Genomic DNA, 24,197 nt, shown 5'->3' on the forward strand with positions numbered 1-24,197 from the left:
CATCGCTACCAATATCCTTGCTGGCAGTCTCACAGAGAGTTTAAGGATAGAACAGGGCTGGAGATAGACACAAAATTTACTGAAGTTCTCAGAGCCATGTTATCTCAGCAGATCCACACCATTGGGAACATACACTTGAGTGTCAGAAGTCTTGGCACCATTAGGAAAGGAACAATCATTGGGGCCATATGCACACACAGGTCCAGTCCTCAACTGTGGTGTGAAGTTATCTGCAGGACTGAGGTTCTGGTTTACTTCAATTATTTTGAACATACTAGTGTTGGAGGACTACTAAATATGAAAGTATGCACGTGCAGAGGTAATATATTCAGAATTCCAATTAAAAGGTAAGCAGGCTTCCTATCTTGATCAAAAGTGTATTAAAATTTCTAAACTGTACCAGTTATAAGTTATATAAGTAAAAGAACAAAATCTTAAATGTATTCGGATCTACAGATATATAAAGAGCACCTAGCCAGGGCTCCATATGCTTTCCAGAATAAGGAACCCCTCACTAAATACCTGATCAGTAGCCTCGTCCCACTTTCTCCAGCCTTAATACCTTGAATGACCACAGTTGCCATGGTATTGGCTAAGAGAGGTATGGGTTAATGCAGCAAGGACCTAAACACCTCTGCAGATCCCTTCTCAAGAGATTGATTCATAACTAACCCCACGGTAGAGAGCTGATTACTTACATAACATAAGAACGGATACTGGGTTGGACCATTGGTCCATCTGGCCTAGTATCCTGTCTTGACAGATGCTAGATGCTTCAAAGGGAATGAACAGAACACGGCAATTTACCCTCTATTGACACCTCAATCTGGGACAATTCTTCAGATATGCCTCCTAAAAAGAATGGCTTTTGTTTAGCTTTTCCACAACAGCCTTGTTTCCCTGGAGTGCCCCTTTAGCATCTATCGCCAGTGGCCCCACTAGCTGTTTTGCAGGCTTCCTGCTTCTGATGCACTTAATTTTTTTTTTTAATGTTAGTTTGTGTCTTTTGCTTGCTGCTCTTCCAATTCTTGTTTGGTCTGCCTAATCATACTTGTACGCTTGACTTGCCAGAGTTTATGTTCCTTTTTATTTCCTTCAGTAGGATTTCACTTCCAATTTTTAAAAGATATCGTTTTATCTCTATCTGCCTCTTTTACTCTGTTTAGCCATGGTGGCATCACTTTTGGTCCCCCCCCCCTTTTTTTTTTAATTTGGGGTATACATAAAGTTTGAGCCTCTATTATGGTGTTTTTAAAAAAGTTTTCATGCAGCTTGCAGCCATTTCACTCTTGTGACTGTTCCTTTTAACTTCTGTTTAACGAGCCTCCTTATTGTTGTGTAGTTCCCCTTTTTGAAGTTAAATGCTACTGTGGTGGGATTCTTTGGAATTCCCCCCCGCTCTCCCAAGGATGTTAAATTTATTTACATGATTACTGAGCGGTTCAGCTATATTCATCTCTTGGACCAGATCCTGTACTCCTCTTAGGACTCAATCAAGAATTGCTTCTCCCCTTGTGGGTTCCAGGACTAGCTGCTCCAATCAGCAGTCAACCGTGTCTTGAAATTTTATCTCTGCATCCAATCATGAGGTAAGATGTCAATATGGGGATAGAAAATCCAGTAATTGGGGATTTCAACTGTTTTTGTAATCTCTCTAATCTCCCTGAGCATTTCACCATCACCATCCTGGTCAGGTGGTTGCAAGAATATTCCTACTGCTATACTCTTATTATTCAAGCATGGAATTTCTAACCATCGAGATTCTGTGGTACTGTTTGATTTATTTAAGATTTTTTCTATAGTTGACCCTACGCTTTCTTTGTCAAATAGTAGCACCACACACCAGTGTGACCTACTCTAGTACCCTAGTATTACCATGTCCCATTGATTATCATCATTCCATCTAGTTTCTGTAATGCCTATCATAGCAATATCCTCAGGCACTCAAGTTTACCAATCTTAGTATTTAGACTTCTTGCATTTGTATACAAGCACTTATTACATTTTTCAATATTTAGTTGTCTTAAGTAGAGGACTTCTTTCCCAAAACAAGTAGGGAAGAAATAAAAATGTAAATATAGTGTCATGTGGCAGCTTTAGGAATTTCAGAGTCAGAGACGTTTCTCAGACGCTGCCTAAAACCAAGTGGAACTGGCCCACAGATCATCTGGCATAACAACACAGGATTGAATACAAGCCTTTTAGACAATTTGAACCGAGCGCAATTCACTCCTGAATTTGTTCCTAAATGTCACAAGCAATCTGATGTTAGCCAAATGGTTCTGTCCAATCCAGATAATAACTCAATAACAACAAACTCAGGAAGTCTAATTATGCCTAGGGAAATTTGAAAGATTTTGGGGAAGACTGGGTGAGTATGCGGGTCTACTAACATGGGATCAGAGGCTACACTAGAAGAAAGACCAGATCTGTGTTCATCCATGAAAAATAAGGCATTTGATATTATCCATCAAGGCAAACATCTGCCACAGGATGGAGCATGACAACCGATTTTAGAAACCCTGTTTCTTGGAGATCTTAACGATATACCAATGTATGCTGACTTTGGAGCTTGTGACTTCATCTAGCAGACAAAAGCAACTCTCTTGCAGACCAATGAGCCAAGGAAGAGCGAAAGATAAATGTACTATTGTCAAAGACATGCCCTTGTGATCCAAAAGATCACACTGGTGTCTGAAGTGGTATGTTGGACAACACGGCCACAGTTGCTAGAAAGCCAAGTCATTGATGAACAGGTCTCAAGATCGAATTGCTCCAAGTTATGACATACTAATATGAATCTAAATTCTTCAGTCTTTTCCAGATCATGAGAACCAAATTTGCGTACACAAGTTCTTTAGCTTCAATTTAAAGCCGTCTTATTTGACCTAGCAAAGCCCTAAACCTTACACATTATGTAAACTAATACATAACCCTAAACAAAACTAATTGGTTCCACTACATGCAATGATGGCAACACACAATCTTTTACCTTAATCCTAGATATGTTCCTCAAAAAGTTACTTTTTCAGATAATATAAGCCATTACTGAATATGATAAAATGGCTGAGAAGAAATGAAACTAGACACAACTTTCATCTGCTGCAGCTTTTTAATTTATCTTTACTTTTTGTAGACACAAAATCATTCAACTCTTCCGTGCATACACTGACTGACCCATGCCAGATCCTTTCCAAGAGCACTTGGGGTAAGGGAAGTGCAATTCTTGTCACCTCTGACTGATGTTCAGATTATTACTGTCACTCCTGACTCACCCTTCCGAAGTCAGAGTCAGATTCTTTCCTTCTAAGGCTAGAAAGTCCCACATTTTAATATTCTTCACCTCTAATTCTATTTTTCCTATATAAGATACACATTTTATTAACCATTAACCAAAACCAGAAAAAGATACACCAAGTTTATTAAAATATAAACACAGCCAGTAGCAGGGTTTATATTATTAAGTATTGAAGAGCAGGCCTAAAACTCCTACAAAATAGAGTCTCATGGGATTCCCCCAGGGTTGAATTCTGTTGCAATTTAAGCCCATTGCTTCTTGACTTAGCCTCACAGGTTAAAAAGTACAATTTTTATCCCTCCTCCATTTTGTAACAACTTTTTATGTACTTGAAAACTGTTAAGTCCCCTCTCAGTCTTCTCTTCTCCAGACTAAACAGACCCAATTTTTTCAGTCTTCCCTTATAGGTCATGTTTTCTAGACCTTTAATCATTTTTGTTGCTCTTCTCTGGACTCTCTCCAATTTGTCCACATCTTTCTTGAAATATGGCAGTCAGAACTGGACACAATATTCCAGTTAAGGCCTACTCAGTAGAGAGTTGAACGGAAGAATTACTTCTCGTGTCTTGCTTACAACACTCCTGCTAATACACCCCAGAATGTTCACTTTTTTGTTTTGCAGTGGTGTTACACTGTTTACACATTTAGCTGGTGATCCACGATGACCCCCAAGATCCCTTTCTGCAGTACTCCTTCCTATGCCGTCATTTCCCATTTTGTATGTGTGCAATTGATCGTTCTTTCCTAAATGGAGTACTTTGCATTTGTCCTTATTGCATTTCATCCTATTTACTTTAGACCATTTCTCCAGTTTGTCCAGATCATTTTGAATTTTAATCCTATCCTCCAAAGCACTTGCAACCCCCCCTCCGAGCCTGGAGTCATCTGCAAACTTATAAGCGTACTCTCTATGCCATTATCTAAATCATTGATGAAGATACTGAACAGAACTGGACCCAGGACTGATTTCTGTGGGACCTCACTTGATATAGTAACTCCTCACTTAACGTTGTAGTTATGTTCTTGAAAATGTGACTTTAAGCAAAACAGTGTTAAGCTAATCCAATTTTCCCATAGGAATTAATGTAAATGGGGGAGGTTAGGTTCCAGGAACATTTTTTTCCCAGACAAAAGACTATTTTATCTCTCTCTCTCTCTATATAAATATCCACACACACACACACACACACACACAGTATAAGTTTTAAACAAACAATTTAATATTGTACACAGCAATGATGATTGTGAAGCTTGCTTGAGACGGTGAAGTCAGAGGGTGGGATATTTCCCAGGGAATGCCTTACTGCTCAATGATGAACTAGCAGTTGGCTGAGCCCTCAAGGGTTGACTCACTGTTCTTAATGTAGCCTCACACTCTACAAGGCAGTATGGAGGGAGGGGAGACAGCATGGCAGACAGACAGAGACACACACCGTGTCTTAAGTACACTGCCTTGTTAAGTTAATCAGCAAGCTGAGACCGCCACTGCTGCCAGGAAGCTCCCTCCATCCTGAGCCCTGTCGTGTGTTCCTCCTGCTTTATGGAAGACTGGGTAAGCGGGGTGCAGAAGCAGGGGGACACCCGGACATTAGCCCCACCTCTTCCCCCCTACCCCCTGCACAACAAGCAGGAGGCTCGGGGAGTAGCTCCAAGGCAGAGGGCAGGAGCAGTACATGGCAGTGGGGGGGGAAGGACAGCTGAACTGCGGCAATTGATAGCCTTCTGGGAGGCTGCTGAACAGGGAACTTAGGGGCGTGGGGAGCTGATGGGGGGCTCCTGGTCCACCCTGGTTCCAAGCCTCCACCAGCTAGCTGCAATGGGCTGCTCTTCCTGCAAGCACTGGACAAAGCAGGCGGCTGATAAACAACGTTATAACGGAGCATTGCACAACTTTAAACAAGCATGTTCTCTAACTGATCAGCAATGAAACAACATTAACCGGGACGACTTTAAGTGAGGAGTTACTGTATGCCCTTCCTGCTTGACTGTGAACCACTGACAACTACTCTCTGAGGATGCTTTTCCAACCAATTATGCATGCACCTTACAGTAGCTCCATTAGGGTTTTATTTCCCTAGTTTGTTAATGAAGAGGTCATGCATGACAGTATCAAAACCCTTACTAAAGTCAAGATATACAACATCTACAAATTACCCCCATCCACAAGGCTTGTTTCCTTGTCAAAGAAAGCTATTAGTTTGGTTTGACATGATTTGTTCTTGACAAATCCATACTGACTGTTACTTATCACCTTATTATCTACTAGGTGTTTGCAAATTGATTGCTTAATTATTTGCTCCATTATCTTTCCAGGTACTCAAAGTAAGCTGACTGGTCCATAATTCCCTGGGTTGCCCTTATTTCCCTTTTAATAGCTGGGCACTACACTTGCCCTTTTCCAGTCCTCTGGAATCTCTCCCATCTTCCATGACTTTTCAAAGATAATTGCTAATGGCTCAGATATCTTCTCAGTCAGCTTCTTGGATGTATTTAATCAGGCCCTGGTAACTAGAAAACATCTAACTTGTCTAAGTAATTTTTAACTTGTTCTTAGCCTCTGATCTTATCTCATTTTCGCTGGCATTCACTATGTTAGATGTCCAATGCTACTAACCTTTTTGGCCATTTCCACATTTTCTGTTATCATTGTCCCCCCCCTCATTAATGTGCCTACCCGGTCCTTCGTTTTCCTCTGGCTTCTTTCCTTCATGTCTCTAGCTAGTGTAGTCTCATTTTGTGCCTTGGCCTTTCTAATTTTGTCCCTATGTACTTATATTATTTGTTTAAATGTGTGTATAGTTCTCTTTTAGCCAAGTTACATTTATTTTAAAGCCTTTTCTCAAGTCAGCCCACATAGCCACCTGATCATTTCCACTGCTTTCCTGTGAACTCCCTCCAATTTATCAATGTTTTGGGTAATGAACTGCAGAAATGAACACTATTGCCAAATAAGGGAGTTTCCAGAGCTGCATTTCAAAATTTTGCAAGTCTTTTTGCTACCATATTGCCCTACAAACATGTCTCATTTGCTGGATCCTTCAGCATTACTGCTTTCCAAATATCTCCCTTCTATTGAGTTTGTTTCTAAAATGTGTTGTGGCTCCTGGTTTTAGTATATCTTTTTTGACTGCTTAAGAAATGGCACGTGGTAGGAACAGCATTTTCTTCTCCCACCTTCATCAGGAAAAATAAATCAGTTTGTGCTGAAAATCTTCAAGTTTTCAATTTTTTTGTACTGGAGAATTTACTCCAATTTTCGAAAATAGTTTTTAAAAAATCCTTTCAGTTTACACATATCAAGAGGACATTAATTTTTTTCTAACAAGAAAACTATGCTGTGATATACATTTGAACCAATAGTCACTACTGACTACTATAATGCTAACTACTTAAGGCTAAAGATTAAACATCTCATCTATCTATTGCCACCTGTACCTCAAACCAGAATGGTAACTTCAGTTGCTCACCTCATGCTCTGGCGAGAGATGTTCCATGTCAGTTCGTAAACACCTGAGTCCAGGCAAAAAGTGATTGACCATTAAATCCTCTGAAATGACTAGCAGGAAAGCAGTTAAGGCATTTAAAAAAATAATCATCATTTGATGTTACATGGTTTTATCCCAAGGCAATACGCAAACAAATTACTTAAAGATATATTAACATTTATTCGCAAAAAGAAAAGGAGTACTTGTGGCACCTTAGAGACTAACCAATTTATTTGAGCATGAGCTTTCGTGAGCTACAGCTCACTTCATCAGATGTTTACCGTGGAAACTGCAGCAGACTTTATATACACACAGAAATCATGAAACAATACCTCCTCCCACCCCACTGTCCTGCTGGTAATAGCTTATCATTTATTCTAATGGTTGTGAAGTGTTTCACAGGTCTTGGTTAATTTTAGCAATTTGATATTAAGTGACCCAAAACAGAGTCAAAATGAGAATAATAAATTACAGAAGAATTAAATGTAAAAAAATTTAGGGCCTGATCCTGGATAACCGCAGGTTGGTAGCACCAGGTTCAGAAGAAGGTAGGGCGAGGGAAAAAGAATGGAGGCGAGAACAGGGCTTAAAATATTTTTGCTACGACATGTTTTACTGTAACATGTTCATTAAACAAACATGACACAACACAAAAATAAAACAGTTTCAGTGTCTGGAATTTAACTGGAATAGTCCATTGCTATCAAAAACTGTTTTTATTCCCTATGTTATTTTTGTAACAGGTATGACAAAGGGAACTAATGGTAAATATACATATGGAAAAAGTACCTGAATCAATCTATGTCACTACTATTATTATGTCAAAAGGATGCTAAATGAAGGGGAATTGAGGATGGAAGGAATTGAAGCATGATATATCTACACAATTCTCTTTAGGGTTCTTCCCTACCCCAAAAGCAGATTTAAAAAAATAAATTTCAGTTCTATCTATTGTGAATATCTGCTTTTTAGATTATTGAGAAACTCACATACTATTATTACTACTCCAAGGGAGCAAGCTATTTTGTAATTCCCAAATATTAAAAAGCAAAAGGATGAAAACAATTAACAGTTAAAAACATAACCACACAAGGATACAACAACAGGAAAGAGCACTATAGGCTTCAAACAGATGGGTTGCAATGTCCAGTCTCTTTGAATCCACAGACTGCTGGTTGTTAACCAAGGCTAACTTGTGTAAGTGCGGAATAACAACTGGAAGAGTAAATATTTGAGTCAAAGTATTATTTTATATGGACTCTCACAGACTTTTCTCCCATAAACACTAACTTGCGAAAAAGTTTCTTTTTTTGCAGCAGCCTTTATGATAAAATGATAAGCAATTCCCACCCTCCTTTTATGCAACAGGAATGGCACCAGACTAAGTTGTTAAAGAGAAAAATACAATGTACTATAGCCTCTTGAAAAAGTATTTGTCAACAGTTGTTAAAGAGGTATCTATGATGGAAACAAATATCTGAAATATCTCAGCAACCAAGGGGTGGTAACAGCTGGTAAAATGATGGCTTCCAGTGGGACTGCTAGTGGGGTTTCAATTACTATGTTGCAAATGTATTTCAAAGAAAATGGCAGAATATTGGCTCTTGAATTAAAAAAACCACAAGTATTAAAAACACTGCTCACATTATATATATCTGTGGAATATGAAGAGTTGTAAATTTATAGAAAACATTTCTCATCATGAATTGATTCAATATTATTTTTCATATTCTGCTAATGCTCTCTATCAATGTTACTCTATTTAACAAACAATAACCAACTTGTGAAGTTATTTTTAGGTAAGGAACATTCACTTAAGTTGCAGCTTACATTCATCTCTAAATCTCGGCTCAGCATTAGGTCCGACTCTTCCGAACGTTTTTATGATCTCTGTGTGTAAAGAATGTTGGTCTTGATACTGAGGATCTTCCAAGAAAGAAGCCAACTGCATTTTTACTCTTTCCAGTAGCTTAAATATTCACAAAAAAAAGTAAAAGTTAACAAAAAAGGTGTCAAAAAACTTCAGTCACTTAGAGTATATTTCTGTTTTCTATCCATTTTCAGAATTGCTTACAATATTGATTTTTTTGTTGTTAATCTAGTATTCTTCTCTATTACAAAAAGAAAAGGAGTACTTGTGGCACCTTAGAGACTAACCAATTTATTTGAGCATAAGCTTTCGTGAGCTACAGCTCACTTCATTGGATGCATACTGTGGAAAGTGTAGAAGAAGATCTTTTTATATACACACAAAGCATGAAAAAATACCTCCTCCCACCCCACTCTCCTGCTGGTAATAGCTTATCTAAAGTGATCACTCTCCTTACAATGTGTATGATAATCAAGTTGGGCCATTTCCAGCACAAATCCAGGTTTTCAAACCTCCCCCCCACCAAACCCACTCTCCTGCTGGTAATAGCTTATCTAAAGTGACCACTCTCCTTATAATGTGTATGATAATCAAGGTGGGCCATTTCCAGCACAAATCCAGGGTTTAACAAGAACGTGGGGGGGGGGGAAGGAAAAAACAAGGGGAAATAGGTTACCTTGCATAATGACTTAGCCAGTCCCAGTCTCTATTCAAGCCTAAGTTAATTGTATCCAATTTGCAAATGAATTCCAATTCAACAGTTTCTCGCTGGAGTCTGCGATTATCATACACATTGTAAGGAGAGTGATCACTTTAGATAAGCTATTACCAGCAGGAGAGTGGGGTGGGAGGAGGTATTTTTTCATGCTTTGTGTGAATATAAAAAGATCTTCTACACTTTCCACAGTATGTATCCGATGAAGTGAGCTGTAGCTCACGAAAGCTTATGCTCAGATAAATTGGTTAGTCTCTAAGGTGCCACAAGTACTCCTTTTCTTTTTGCGAATACAGACTAACATGGCTGTTACTCTCCAAAAGTTTTAAACTCCTTTTCTGTGTCCTGCCTTTTAGGATGCTATCACAATGTCTTACTTGATTAAGGGAATTGTTCTATATACAGATTTGCCCAAAGGCTCCATTATTATGTTTCCTTACCCCCAATTATTTTCATTTTTTTATTTAGTTAGAACTGAAGTATTAAATGCCCTATCAATGTTTTAAATATCAGAAATAGCCTGGTGAGAAATGGAGGGAAGGGATGTGGGCAGAGCCAGAAGGAACTACTTTATAAATAATTAATGAAATTAAAGAGAGCACATGGATGGACAAAAGACCAGAAAAAAATTAAAAAGCATTTTACATTATCAAAACAGATAAATATTATGTACAAACTGGCAAATTTTTCTGCACTCAAACTTGAAAGGACTGAATAGCATTTAAAAGCATTCAGATAAAAAGTAAAGCAACATTCTCCTGGTAAGAGGTCTTCTATGGTAGGTTTCTGGATGACATATAACCTCTATGTTACAAAAAGAGAGTTTTATAATGGGAGCAATTAATATACTTATTTCAGATAGTTAACCAAGGACTTTTTAGCTAAATGCAATATATAGCATGAATTCCAAACTACGAAGTTGCTACTTATCCATCTTCCAAAAACTGTACCTGTGAGTCATCATTGACTTCTTATTCACATTTCCTCAAACATATTATTTTAGGATTTAAGAACATGTTGAAATTACAGGAAGAATGCAAGCTCTGCAGAAAGTTGTGTGCGCTTTTTATACCTCTTATTGTACACACACTAAGCAAAATGAAATATACATCCTCCTGCTGGCAGATACTCCTAACTTTTGTAAAACTATGAAACTGTTAATCATATTCACCATAATTTTTTAATCTATCAATTTAACACCAGAAAAAACAATAGGAGCAAATAATGTACTCCTCAAATAGATTTAATTGTTGGCTACTTAAAGGATTCTAATTAGCATTTTAAAGTTAAATAAAAAACACTTATTTATTTTTTGTGCATGACTTTAGTGCTGGATTACCAACATCTCTTAGCTAATTTGTCAGCTATTTTCTTTTTTGTTAAATCCACTTTTATGTTCTAAATTATGCTTGGTCTTGTAAACACAGGGTAAATAAATGTAATATTTATACTTCTCTGATTACAACTGAAGGGAGTTCACTCAGGAAAATGCCCTAATGCCTTATTATCAATCTATCAAAACATCCAATACCCCTATGTACTATTATTCTAAAGTTCTTTTTTAGAATCTCCTAAAACTCAGAATAAAACTATCATTGATTCCCAACTTCACAGTTAACTCCTGTCAGGCTGATATTTTGGATTTCTGTGCCATAATGAGAAATATCGTCACAAAGAGCATCACTGTAGAAAATCCTGAAGTCTAACACAGAATAATTAGCTAGCTTCTGCTTCCCTCCTTTTGTAAGACAGAGTTTTGTGTTTGAAACAAGAATTTCTTCTAATAGTAAATCTATTGTTTTGCAAAAGGTAGGAAACTTGGAGATTTTCTTAAACATTACTGTGAGAGAAACTTAATTTATAAGTAGTATCTCTTGCTCACAGTTTGGCAGTAAGTTACTATACTTGTCAAACTCAACCATCTGCTATATGATTGAGCAATAGTTTGACCACTGCTAATAGTTCAGTTTGTTTATGATATGCAATATTCCTACCTCTCTCTGTGTAACTGTTTCCATGATGGTACCAAAAGCAGGAATTGTGGCTATCCTTACAGAGCTATAAGAAGAGAAAAAAAATCTTTAAGCTGTGTTTAACCTTAAGAATGAATAGAATGAAAAGTAATGCAAATTCAAAGTTAGTACTTTAAGACATATTAGTTTCTAGCACTGACAAAATAAAAAAAATAAGCAGATGAGGAAAAATGCTCAAAAGACTTGATTAACTCAAGGTCTCAGTCTGAAACTCACAATTCAGGATCACTGGACAAGGTAACAAGGGCCGGAGCAACCCGCTTGTCAACTAAGGCTTCACTCATGCCTCGAAGAGTCAGCTGTAAACCAGTCAACATGCAATAAAAAATGGTTTGGTAAACTGGAAGGAGAACTGGGTTAGCTGTGACTGAGGATGGGCAGGCAGACTCATGGGCCTTTGTTGGTTTAGTCACTCACACAAGACATTAAAATGGTCAAAACTCTTTGTTCATGCTCTGGCACTTACTGGTAACAACCTGTTAGTGATATCAGCAAAAGCATCCCTCCTCATTTTGGAAGAAATATCACATCAGTATGCTGGCCCTTGAAATGTGTACACAGACACTGAACTTCTACAGTTACTTATCAGAGACTATGGTAGCGCTAACAGATTATTTTGCATTTCAATATTTTGAATCTTGTCTATGTATTTTCCCCAAGCTAACAGTGGTAGCACTATAAGGAATATTCGCCGCATTTGATTTACTGCAGTAAGGCTGATAATTGAAATCTGCAGGTGTTGACTGCAAATATATTAAAACATTAATATTCAAACAATTATTTATTTAAGAGAATTAATGTACATGTAACAATTTTCAATTTAAAATTACTTTTCTGTAATTTTACTATCTTCTAGTTATTGCCAAAATAATTTTCACTTTTAGATACTGCAGTCAATCTAGTTTTTACCTGCAACTGAAAGAGGCTCATCTTAAATGCAACATGCTTTTTTCTATTAGAAAGCTTTTGTCACTGGAATATTAAAGAAAACTGATGGTTATTTCTTGACAAGTATTCAGAGGGATGCTTAATGTAGAAGGCAAGCAGTAAACTTACATTTCAGGGTCACTGGAGAGAGTAATGAGAGCAGGAACAACTCTCTGAGCTACCAGAGTTTCATGTACCCCCTTCACCAACAGCTGAGCGGTCAGAGCAGGGGGGGTATCACAGGTGATGCACGGAAAGAGCGAGCACAGTATCATGGGAAGAAGAGTGGCACAACCGAGAGAGAGAGAGAGAGAGAGAGAGAAACAAAAAGCAAACCAAAATTAGAAGCTAAGCAAATACAGCTACACTAGTGCTTTATATATGCAGAGGGCATGAAGAAAGCTCAGGTGGCCTGGCAGTCAGTTCAAACCTGATGGAGGCTGTTCAAACAAAGTGTCTTGGTCTATATATTTTCCAGATTTTTTGCTATTTGGAAACCCAAATAACCACTAAAGGAAACAAACAGCCTAACTCGTAATTTACTTGTTAGACTGCAAGTCATTTGAAATGCCAAAGTGATGCAAATTTGAATTTTGAAATTCAAGCACACTTGAATACAGTTCCAAGTCAATGGGATTATATTTTGCTGCTAATATGCAAAATGAACTGCTTTGCCAGACTGAATGCATGCAATTTTCCAACACTAAACTGAAGCTGTAGGACCACTACTGTTAAAACTGTACATTTTGTAACTTGGCATAACAAGCACCTTCTCAGATGCCACTAGGCTTACCTCATAATATTTTTGGAATACTTTAGATATCAGAGCCATCAAGCAGCGCATGTGAAACATCCCAAACATCCTCAAACCATCCTTGCTGGTCCAGGCAAGTAAAAAAATCTGATAATCCGTAACTATCAGATTTTCAAATACTTCCCAATACGAAAACTATAGATTTACTTATTGCAATAAATCCCAAATTTGAAAATGTTGTGTATGAATACTTTTTCCTGTGCCCACAAATATCCGGAAGTCTTTTCAATTTAAAAGGTCACATTAAAGGGCATGTGAATATACCCAATTTCCTTTTTCAGAAATAACCATGCTGCTTGCTCAGTAGAGTTTAATTTTGCCAAGTAGCTAACAGCAGCCTCTGTAAAAGTGTTTCATAAATGACAAATCCCAAACTTTCTTCAATGATTACCCAAATGGCTATTTTATTTGCATCATTTAAAAGATGGAAGTATTGTGGACTTTCTTCTATCTTGTGCTCCACCTCAGAAAACCCACAATTTTATTTTATGTGCTACTTCCAGTGGCAGATTAGCCACTGAGCCAACAGGGCCCATGCCTGGGGCCCCGGCCAATTGAGAACCCCTAGAAAAACGGTCGCGCCCAGATCCTAACCTGCTCTGCCCGCCCATAACTCCAGCCCAGGAGCTGGGTCGGGGTGCAGGGGCTTACGCCGGTCTGCCCGGTGCTCCAGCCAGAGTGCGGAGTCAGGACACAGAGGCTTACCCCGCTCTGCCCGCCCGGTGCTCCAGCTGGGGAGCTGGGTCAAAGAGCGGGGGCTTGGCCATGCTCTGCCCGATACTTCCATGGGGGCTTGTGACACAGGAGCTTGGCGCGCCCCACCCCCTGGCTAGAGCACCAGGCAGGCAGAGTAGGGCTAGCCCCCATGTCCCGACCCCATTTCCCCGACAGGAGCACCGGGGGGCGGGGAAGAGAAAGAAGACAGCAGGTAGGGGGGTGGGGCCCCCACAAAACCCTAATCTGCCCTGGCTACTTCATAGCATATAAAACATATAAACTGTACCTCTTCAGTGAACTCTGAAATGTTCAGAAGATGCATCAATGATATTAGAGAGACCAGGTGGGTGATGTAATATCTTTGATTGCACCAACTTCTGCAGTTGGTCCAATCAAAGGTATTACCTCACTCACTTTCTCTCTCTAATATCCTGGGATTAACATGGCTACAATTACACTGCCTATTTCAATGATATAGCAATTATTTCAACTTCTACCAAAATAGCAAATTAAATTTCTTGCCTTTACCAAACAATGGCACCAGAGGACAGAGAAGGGCCATGTGGGTATACAGCAAGTTAAACAATTTATAGCATACGAAGCACTGTAAATGCAGTCTGTTTCTGACTCTCAAACAACCACCTGGGAACCCATTTCTGCATTTTGGTGTTTATCTCAGTACTTGGGTGCCTAAATTTGAACCTTCTTATTCATGGAGTAGTTTGAGACTGAATTAAAAAGGGCTCAAAGTGTTAAAAATTAAAGCTTCCAGAAACAGACACCTAAACTTTATTTTGAAAGTCAGGAGACATTGCAACTTTTCTAATGAGTTTTACTTTTAGCACAACTAGAAGAGTACCTACTAAGTTACTACTTGGAATTATGCTCCCAGTACACTGGGCTCCACCAATATATACTGTAGCACAGTGGAGAAAGTTGATCACAGTGAAAAACCAAGAAGGCAAGCTGAACTAGCAATGTTTTTTTGTTCAACTTTTATAGGCTGATGATGATGCAGAGAACAGACCAGGTCACTGCAATATTGGTTTGCTATGCCCACAATCCCCTCCGACCTCTCAACTTCTATAATCTCCCCTGGGGACATTCCCCAAATTCTCCCCATTTTCAAAATTATAAATTAATCCCTGTTAAAAATATTTCTCTGGACAGATATGGCTACTTTTCAGAATCCCACTTGGTCAAACTCTGAAGTCAGCGGCGAAATAGTCAGAGAAAATTGGCTTTCCAAGGTTCTGCAGCAGTAATAAAATGAAGCCTGGGTCCTATATTTTTGAGCATTTTACAGATCTGTTAAACAGTGGGGGTGAAGGGCTTTGAGTCCAAAAGGAATTCAGGATAATTTGTACGCATTACACTCAGAGCAAACTAAATAGGCAAAATCCCACAACTTTGTGCACTGTTATTCTCCATTTGGTATGAACATTGTGTTTCTTTAATCTAAAATTTGATTTGATTTTCAACACTAAAAAAAATTCCCCAAAGCACAAAAAAAGGAGGTTTCCAACTACATAATTACATTACATACTAATTATTTCCATGCTTATTTACTGTGAGGTCAGCTGAAAAAAATCGCTGAAATGCTCATCTTAAGTACAGCTCTTTAAATTGCCATTAAGGAAATGGCCACTGTTTGTTGAATTAAGATTAGCCTACTTTTGTTCAGTGATTAGATGACCATTTTCCCATTTAATAAACATACAATGTACACTTTTTACTTTTAATTCCTATAATTTGTGAGCAAATATAAAACCTGAATTTTTTTTCCCCACTGCAGCTTTTTTTTTTTTTTTTTTTTTTTAAAAAGGTCTTGAGGAAATGTACTAATTACATCAAGAAAGCTTGGGATTGACATTATTAGTGAAGAGGTAATGATCTCAGTTCCATCACAATTTGAGCAACACTTCCATTAAAATATAGTAAAATATATTTTTGACCTGAAGGTAAAAAGAGGCTCTCTTTTATGATTTATATTTGAATTATAACAGTTCCTGAACTAGAACCTATCATACAGACCAACAAAGCTCATAACCCAACTATGCATGAAAAGTGTTCAAACCAGCGCAAGTCAAATTTGGGTTAACACTCAAAACTGGGAAGTACCGACAAAATGTTAACAATTAAAAGCACAGAAACAGCAGAAAGGGGGAAGCCAGATAATATTCAGCATATAAATTTACACAGTGAGACTAACACAATATTTTTATTTTTACTCTGTATTTTAATTCCTTTATAGACCTACTTATTGTAGCTGTCTACACATACTAAGTCTACAGAGGTGCAACACAGAACTCTCAGTCCAAGGAGAGTGGGGTGGATGTTAAGGTGGCTTTGTACCTCTCAATCCTCGACTGCTGTGGGGGCCCTCGATGTAACTTAAACAATCCTAGAGGCCTGTCCAAGTTACAGCAGCCTTCGAGAGCTGCCCCATGGGACACAGGACTGCTCAGAACCTCAGCAATGCTGTATGCAGTGGTCTGGCCCCTGTAAACCTGCTCTCCTTCTGGAAAACCAGGTTTTGAGACAGGGTCCTCAGAAGGCACCTTACTGTTTTCCGCAGTGCCTGTGCCAAGGGAATCCTTCAATGGCCAGAGTCAGGGCTTTGAGGATCCATTTACCCCACTCCAGCCCTCCTACACAGAGTAAAGGTATCAGAGCAAGGATGAAGATATCACCCCAAATGTTTATGTGAGAGTGCAATGTCTACTTACATGCTACTGACATTTAGGAAATGGTGATATTTAAAAAACAGGGTTTTTTTTATGTTTAAGGAAAATGTCTGCAACAGCACATGCCCTGCAATTCAGGAGAAAGTAAAACAAATTATAGTATGGGAAAAAACTATCAGACAATATAGACTGTTCAAAACCCACTTATTTTGCCCCTCATCTGGGGATGGGAAGAAACATTACAGTTCAGGCCACAGCCATTATGACTGAGGTCCTTCAAAGATGTTGCCAAGGGCCTCCAGCAAGCAAAGAGGAGTGAGGCTCTAATATTCCAAAAGGTAAGACAAGCAGAATGGTTTGATAACATTTGAGACTATCTGAAAGTGCTTTAATGGTGGGTATCTGTATCACCATTTTACAGAAGGGGAAACTGAGGCATGAACTAATCAAGTGATTTAATTAAGGTTGCATAGGCAGATCTTTTGACCCCCAATCCAGTGCCAGAACCACACTGCTTGCTGCTTCCCCTTTAGGGCTATTTGCTGGCTTAGGATCCTGCTGAGTTCTAAAACATCTTTATTACAATAGCACATAGAGCAGAGGTGGGCAAACTGCGGCCTGTGGGCCACATCTGGCCCGCAGGACCCTCCTGCGCGGCCCCTAAGCTCCTGGCCTGGGAGGCTAGCCCCTGGCCCCTCCCATGCTGTTCCCCCTCCCAAGCAGCCTCAGCTCACTGTGCCACCAGCGCAATGTTCTGGGTGGGGGGGCTGCGAGCTCTTGCCGGGCAGCGCAGCTGCAGAGCCGTGGCCTGACCCGGTGCTCTGTGCTGCGCAGTGGCGTGGCTGGCTCCAGTAGGGCGGTGCAGCTGCCTGTCCTGGTGCTCTGGGCGGCTCAGCTGTAGCGCTGCCAGCCACCAGTGCTCCAGGCAGCGCGGTCGGGGGCGGGCGTGTGGATAGGGGGCAGGGCGGTCAGAGGGCAGGGAACAGGGGTTCTGGGGGGGCACTCAGGAAGGAGGGGGGGTTGGATGGGGTGGCGGGGGGGCAGTCAGGGGTGGGGGATCCAGAGGCCGTCATGGGACGGGGGGGGGGTGTTGGATGGGGCAGGAGTCCTGGGGTGCCATGAGGGGGCGAGAAGCAGGGGTAGTCAGATAGGGGGTGGAGGCCAGGCCACGCCTGTCTGTTTGGGGAGGCACAGTTTCGGAAACCCGATGTGGCCCTCAAGCCATAAAGCTTGCCCACCCCTGACATAAATGGTGGGTCCCAACCACAGTTGTGAGCGCACTGCTCTAGGTGCTGTAGATGCCACTCCACTCAGTACAATACATTTACAACCAAATGGAATAGCAGGGATATAATTGAGGACAAAATATGACCCCAAAGAAAAATATTTCATGTACTACTTGCCTTTTACTAAAGCGGGGGAAAGTATTAATAGAAGCAATATATTGGTTGGTGATGAGCTATTTATATTAAAACATGCCTACGATTTAATTAATTCTTTGCTACTCAGAGCAGATTTAGGCTCTGATCCTGCACCTGGATCAAGTGTGCAGTTCCCTGCACTCATGTGGAGCCCTAAATACTGCAATGACACAGGAAGTACCAGAGTCTCATGCATAAGGAATTAGAGCCATTATAAAAAAGAGATAAATACACTTTTCAGGTGTGAGAAGCACAAAAGTCCTTGTACTTCAAGCAACTGAGGAAAGATATTGGGACATCCTACTGTATTTCTCTACTTTTGATATTTTTGGATTTGATGGCTAAGGAGATAGTAAACAAATTCAGGCAAACTTAGCGTGTCTATAAATTTTCACAGTATGAAAACAGAGATGAGGAGAGCTCACAGAGTTACTCTATATTTTCTTGTGACAAAAATAAAACTATAAAGCAATGTATTATGAATACTATTGACTTTTCTCTCAATGTCAGGCAATGACAGAAATTGGCTTGTAATACAATTCTGAAGCGAGTATAGATTCATAGATATTAAGGTCAGAAGGGACCATTATGATCATCTAGTCCGACCTCCTGCACAACGCAGGCCACAGAATCTCACCCACCCACTCCTGCAATAAACCTCTCACCTATGAGATTTGAGCTATTGAAGTCCTCAAATCATGGTTTAAAGACTTCAAGGAGCAGAGAGGACCCGTGCCCAGTGCTACAGAGGAAGGCAAAAAAACCTCCAGGGCCTCTTCCAATCTGCCCTGGAGGAAAATTCCTTCCCAACCCCAAATATGGCAATCACCTAAACCCTGAGCATATGGGCAAGATTCACCAGCCAGATACCCAGGAAAGAGTTTTCTGTAGTAACTCAGATTCCACCCCATCTAAATCCCATCACAGGCCATTGGGCCTATATACCATGAATATTTAAAGATCAATTAATTACCAAAATCATGTTATCCCATCATACCATCTCCTCCATAAACTTATCGAGTCTAATCTTAAAGCCAGATAGGTCTTTTGCCCCCATTGCTGCCCTTGGAAGACTATTCCAAAACTTCACTCCTCTGGTGGTTAGAAACCTTCATCTAATTTCAAGTCTAAACTTCCCATTGGCCAGTTTATATCCATTTGTTCTTGTGTCCACATTGGTACTGAGCTTAAATAATTCCTCTCCCACTCTGGTATTTATCCCTCTGATATATTTATACAGAGCAATCATATCTCCCCTCAACCTTCTTTAAGTTAGGCTAAACAGGCCAAGCTCCTTGAGTCTCCTTTCATAAGACAGGTTTTCCATTCTTCGGATCATCCTAGTAGCCCTTCTCTGTACCTGTTCCAGTTTGAATTCATCCTTCTTAAACATAGGAGACCAGAACTACACACAGTATTCCAGGTGAGGTCTCACCAGTGCCTTGTATAACGGTACTAAAACCTCCTTATCTCTACTGGAAATACCTCGCCTGATGCATCCCAAGACCGCATTAGCTTTTTTCACGGCCATATCACATTGGTGGCTCATAGTCATCCTATGATCAACCAATACTCCAAGGTCCTTCTCCTCCTCCGTTACTTCTAATTGATGCGTCCCCAGCTTATAACTAAAATTCTTGTTATTAATCCTAAATGCATAACCTTACACTTCTCACTATTAAATTTCATCCTATTACTATTACTCCAGTTTACAAGGTCATCCAAATCTTCCTGTATGATATCCCGGTCTCTCTCTAAATTAGCAATACCTCCCAGCTTTGTATCATCCGCAAACTTTATTAGCGCACAGCCACTTTTTGTGCTGAGGTCAGTAATAAAAAGATTAAATAAAATTGGTCCCAAAACTGATCCCTGAGGAACTCCACTAGTAACCTCCCTCCAGCCTGACAGCTCATCTTTCAGTAGGACCCGCTGTAGTCTCCCTGTTAAACAATTCCTTATCCACCTTTCAATTTCCATATTGATCCCCATCTTTTCCAATTTAACTAATAATTCTCCATGTGGCACGGTATCAAACGCCTTACTGAAATCTAGGTAAATTAGATCCACTGTGCTTCCTTTGTCTAAAAAAATCTGTTACTTTCTCAAAGAAGGAGATCAGGTTGGTTTGGCACAATCTGCCTTTTGTAAAACCATGTTGTATTTTGTCCCATTTACCATTGACCTCAATGTCCTTAACTACTTTCTCCTTCAAAATTTTTTCCAAGACCTTGCATAGTACAGATGTCAAACTAACAGGCCTGTAGTTAGCCAGATCACTTTTTTTCCTTTCTTAAAAATAGGAGATATGTTAGTAATTCTCCAATCATACGGTACAACCCCTGAATTTACAGATTCATTAAAAATTCTTGCTAATGGGCTTGCAATTTCATGTGCCAATTCCTTTAATATTCTTGGATGAAGATTATCTGGGCCCCCTGATTTAGCCCCATTAAGCTGTTCGAGTTTCACTTCTACCTCAGATATGGTAATATCTACCTCCATATCCTCATTCCCATTTGTCATGCTACCATTATCCCTAAGATCCTTTTTAGCCTTATTAAAGACTGAGGCAAAGTATAGGAATAAGGTTATGAATACAGTTAATCTGTGAATTATGCCATCAATGAATTAAGTGCGTTCGAGGTGAAAAAAGAACAAATGGATCAACAAGTTCAAGATGCGCATGCAAAGCTTACATACAAATTTACGCAAGCACATTTCCAAATTTGACAAGGTAAATAAAACTGGTTTGAACACAGAGTTCAGTACTGAAATGACTGCTCATATCCAATCAACATTGTTCAGCATGCAAAGATCAAATGTAACACTGAAGTCAGTAGCAGAACAAAGATGAGTTCACAAATTACTATAAAAATGTCTTGCAAGCAGTTGATAAAGCATCAACATTGTTCAATTAACTTGAATATGCAACAGATGCAGAACCAAAACTGTACAATGTAATAACTTGCTGCTCCATCACACAGTACACAACTTATTCAGAGACATTTTTAGATACAGAACACAATACATACATTTTCAGATACTGAGATGAATATACTTATTTTAAATACACTGCAATTTCAGGCTCTGTGTAACAGAGTTTTGATACTCACTTACCTCAAACATTCTAGCAGCTGTGCACCGAACAAGAGCTGAAGTATGGACAACTCCATACCACAGTACAGTTAACAGCAGTTCATGGTATGCTGGGTTTGCTCTAAAAGAAAATAAAAGTCAAGCTAACACTATGTGTAGAGTGGGTCTGATTATAAACTGCAAAGGCAGTCCTCAAAGGCATGTAGAAATGTGCATTCTTTAAAACACTTAAACCTCAAAAACATTCATTTGAGTGAGACTTTTTTAAAGTCAGTTTTACTGATGGGGGTGGGGAAATGGGCTGTATCATGTAACTGATCCTTTCAAAACAAATTTCAGGAAAGCCACTTTTTGTTCTGAATGATTTACAGTGACAAAAAATTTATTAGAGACACAAAGTAGGTGAGGTAATATCTTACTGGACCAACTTCCGTTGGTGAGGCAGAGAAGCTTTCAAGATACATAAGGTGCGGACAAAATATTTATTGAAATGTTCAAATATAGAATATATTCTGGCTTAATTTTACAGTAGATATTGGGTTTACCACTGTTTAACTTTAAGTTAATCAAGTACAGCTGATTTATATGCATAATTCACCTGACCTTTTGTTGCAATTATACTTATAGCTGAAAGTACATTATGAAAATTTTTGTAAATATTAAACCATTTAAAATCAATTCCATGTTATGTACTTTACCCCAGTTCCACAAAAGAAGCCTTCAGGCTATCAAGAGGAGCATGTGATAGTGAAAGCATAGTCATTACATCTTCTAAGAATCCAACTAACAGTTTGCGGTCTTCTTCCTAAAAGAAAGTATGCAACATTAATTTTAGTTTTATAAGTTATGCTATGCCGTAAAGATTTAAGTAAGTTTAAAGGCAAGAGCATCACAGAATAGATAAGGGAAAATAATTTTAACTGACATGTCTAATCTTTAAATATTTCATTATACAATCTAATATTCATATCCAAGATAAAACCAATATTATTTTAACAAAACAAACCCAATTAAATAGTTTAAAGAACACTATCCAAGCATTTTTCATAGTTTCTGAAACATTTTTTATTGTCCACGTACCCATATCCGTTCAAAAGTATATGTAACGAATGTTTTTCCTTCAGACTCTGTGCTGGTGCACGCATACACACTTGTATGTTGTTCCAGGATTGGTCAATACTATTATGGACCATTTAGCATATTAAGGACATGACAAAAGCATGCCTTAAATAGCAATGGGTAGAATATAAGAGGTTTGGAGAGTTCAGATAAACGATAAGCAGATGAAGGGTGCATTGAGGGTGCCCTCTTTCTAGGGCTTGGACCGTTGCCATTGCCCTACCCTCTGACTGGATGGTTTGCATTTCATAATCTGACATATCTTTAAAAAAAATTTAAAGGCGGAGTCAATCTCAAATCTGTTCAATAAAATCTAAAATGTTTCACATCTTCCATGTACAAAGTTTTTCTAATTTTGTAGACCACAGATTCATTTTTAATTTAAAACAGTTTCTATTAAGACTTGAGTTACTCTTAAATTGCCTTTTCATTAAAAAAGCAAAATTAATATGCTCTGGGTTAAGCAGTTGTAAGTGCTCTAACTACACATCAGGGATGTTTGACTGTCTGGCAAACTTGTACCACTCAGTGTACAATTTCATTATTACACACACACGCACACGGTTGAAAAATCAAGCTCTGAAAAGTGGAAAGACCAGAATTAACCTTGCTTAATTTGGCTCCCATATGCATTCTGGTATATAGTGTGTCAGAGACTATATTTTTGCCACAGGAACACTGTCTCATGCAGTGCACAGAATGGATGTTGATCAATCAGTGAGAAGCTATTCAATATTTTGTTTTCTTCTCACTATTCTATGTATGGCCCCAAGCCTTATTTACTGCACATTATTTAAACCTTGCTCTGAAGACAGAATTATTAATTTGCTAATGCACTTTTCTATGGTGCTCATCCCTGTAATACCTGAGTGTTTCATAAACATTCACTGATCAGTCTTCCCAATACCCTTATGGGGAGCTGATGAATACAGATTAAAGTCAAAAGTTGCCACTAATTTAGCTGCCCAACTGAAACACTTAGGACCTGATTTTTCAGCATACTTAGTATTCTATAGTACTTCATATATTCAAAGAAGAGCTTCCACTGACTTCAGTTGCAGCTGTCAGTGCTCAGCTCTCCTGCAAATCAGAGCCCTCCCCCCCAGTCTTAAGACAGCCATCCAGAAAGTGAGAAACAAAATTAGTGCCCACCTGTGAAGAGTTTGGTTTAAAACAGTTGCTTACCATCACTAAAAGCAAAGAAGCTTCTACTAAGCATGTGCAAACTGAGATGTTTCAAAGGATTATACCTTGGCCAAATTTTCACAGGAAGGGCAACAGCCACATCCTTGACAAAGGCTACCCCACTGCCAAATTTCAAGTCCTTGCCTCAAAGCCGGGGTGCTAGAGCTTTTCAAATAAAATGTCAGATTTTTTTTTTCCCCCTCTCACATGGGCAAAACAATGTCTTTTCTCCTACTTTCATTCTTGGAAATGTCAATGTTTTAGCTGAAATTTAAAAGAAAAAAAAATTCTGAGGCAGACATTCAAAATGAGAAATATAAGCCCAAACAGTTAAAAGTTGGCAGTTATAAGCAACTGAAAACACGGTCTTATAATAACTTTAATAATAGATGGTTATTACCAGCTCCACCTATATAACATTTCTGAAGACCATGGCTTCCTTATATATTTGGAACTGCCCAAATTTTTACCGGCAGCAACATTCCAAACTAAATCAACTAAATAATTCTCTGGAGTACTTGGATAACAGAAATCTGCTAATTTGAATCAGTTTGCTGACATTTTTGCATTTAAAACTTGACAGACAGTAAACCTGTTTAGACTAGATTAAAGATGGTACTACATAACATTAAAGTTAAGCATCCTCCTAATAAATGTACTTTTGCCTTGTGATCCCATGTTCTGATGTCCGAGAGTCATTTTATTCACCTTAACAGTGTAAAAGCACATTGTCATACACTGTAAAGATTTTACATTTGTAATTAACTACTTTTTCTTCATATGGGAGAACTCAGTGAAAAATGAGAGACCAAGTCATCCAATAATCA

The 24,197-nt window shown here is 39.0% G+C and overlaps 1 protein-coding gene across 14 annotated transcripts in view; it reads right to left on the bottom strand.

The window, feature by feature from the left end:
* RELCH (RAB11 binding and LisH domain, coiled-coil and HEAT repeat containing) overlaps window positions 1–24,197 on the bottom strand; it is a 122,321-nt gene that overhangs the window by 15,674 nt on the left and 82,450 nt on the right. For 11 of the 14 annotated variants that reach the window (XM_073332228.2, XM_073332231.2, XM_073332227.2 and 8 more), the window contains 7 exons: window positions 21,765–21,871; window positions 21,088–21,187; window positions 12,458–12,540; window positions 11,363–11,426; window positions 8,614–8,752; window positions 7,882–7,998; window positions 6,766–6,854 (listed from right to left, as the gene is read on the bottom strand). In XM_073332228.2, coding sequence (XP_073188329.2) covers window positions 6,766–6,854; window positions 7,882–7,998; window positions 8,614–8,752; window positions 11,363–11,426; window positions 12,458–12,540; window positions 21,088–21,187; window positions 21,765–21,871 — 699 coding nt within the window. Of the gene's footprint in view, window positions 1–6,765; window positions 6,855–7,881; window positions 7,999–8,613; window positions 8,753–11,362; window positions 11,427–11,617; window positions 11,701–12,457; window positions 12,541–21,087; window positions 21,188–21,764; window positions 21,872–24,197 lie in introns of those variants that run through there. The other 3 variants (XM_073332224.2, XM_073332232.2, XM_073332234.2) reach the window with 3 other exon arrangements.

The sequence above is a fragment of the Lepidochelys kempii genome, chromosome 2 (assembly GCF_965140285.1).
Source record: "Lepidochelys kempii isolate rLepKem1 chromosome 2, rLepKem1.hap1, whole genome shotgun sequence".
Taxonomy (NCBI): domain Eukaryota; kingdom Metazoa; phylum Chordata; order Testudines; family Cheloniidae; genus Lepidochelys; species Lepidochelys kempii.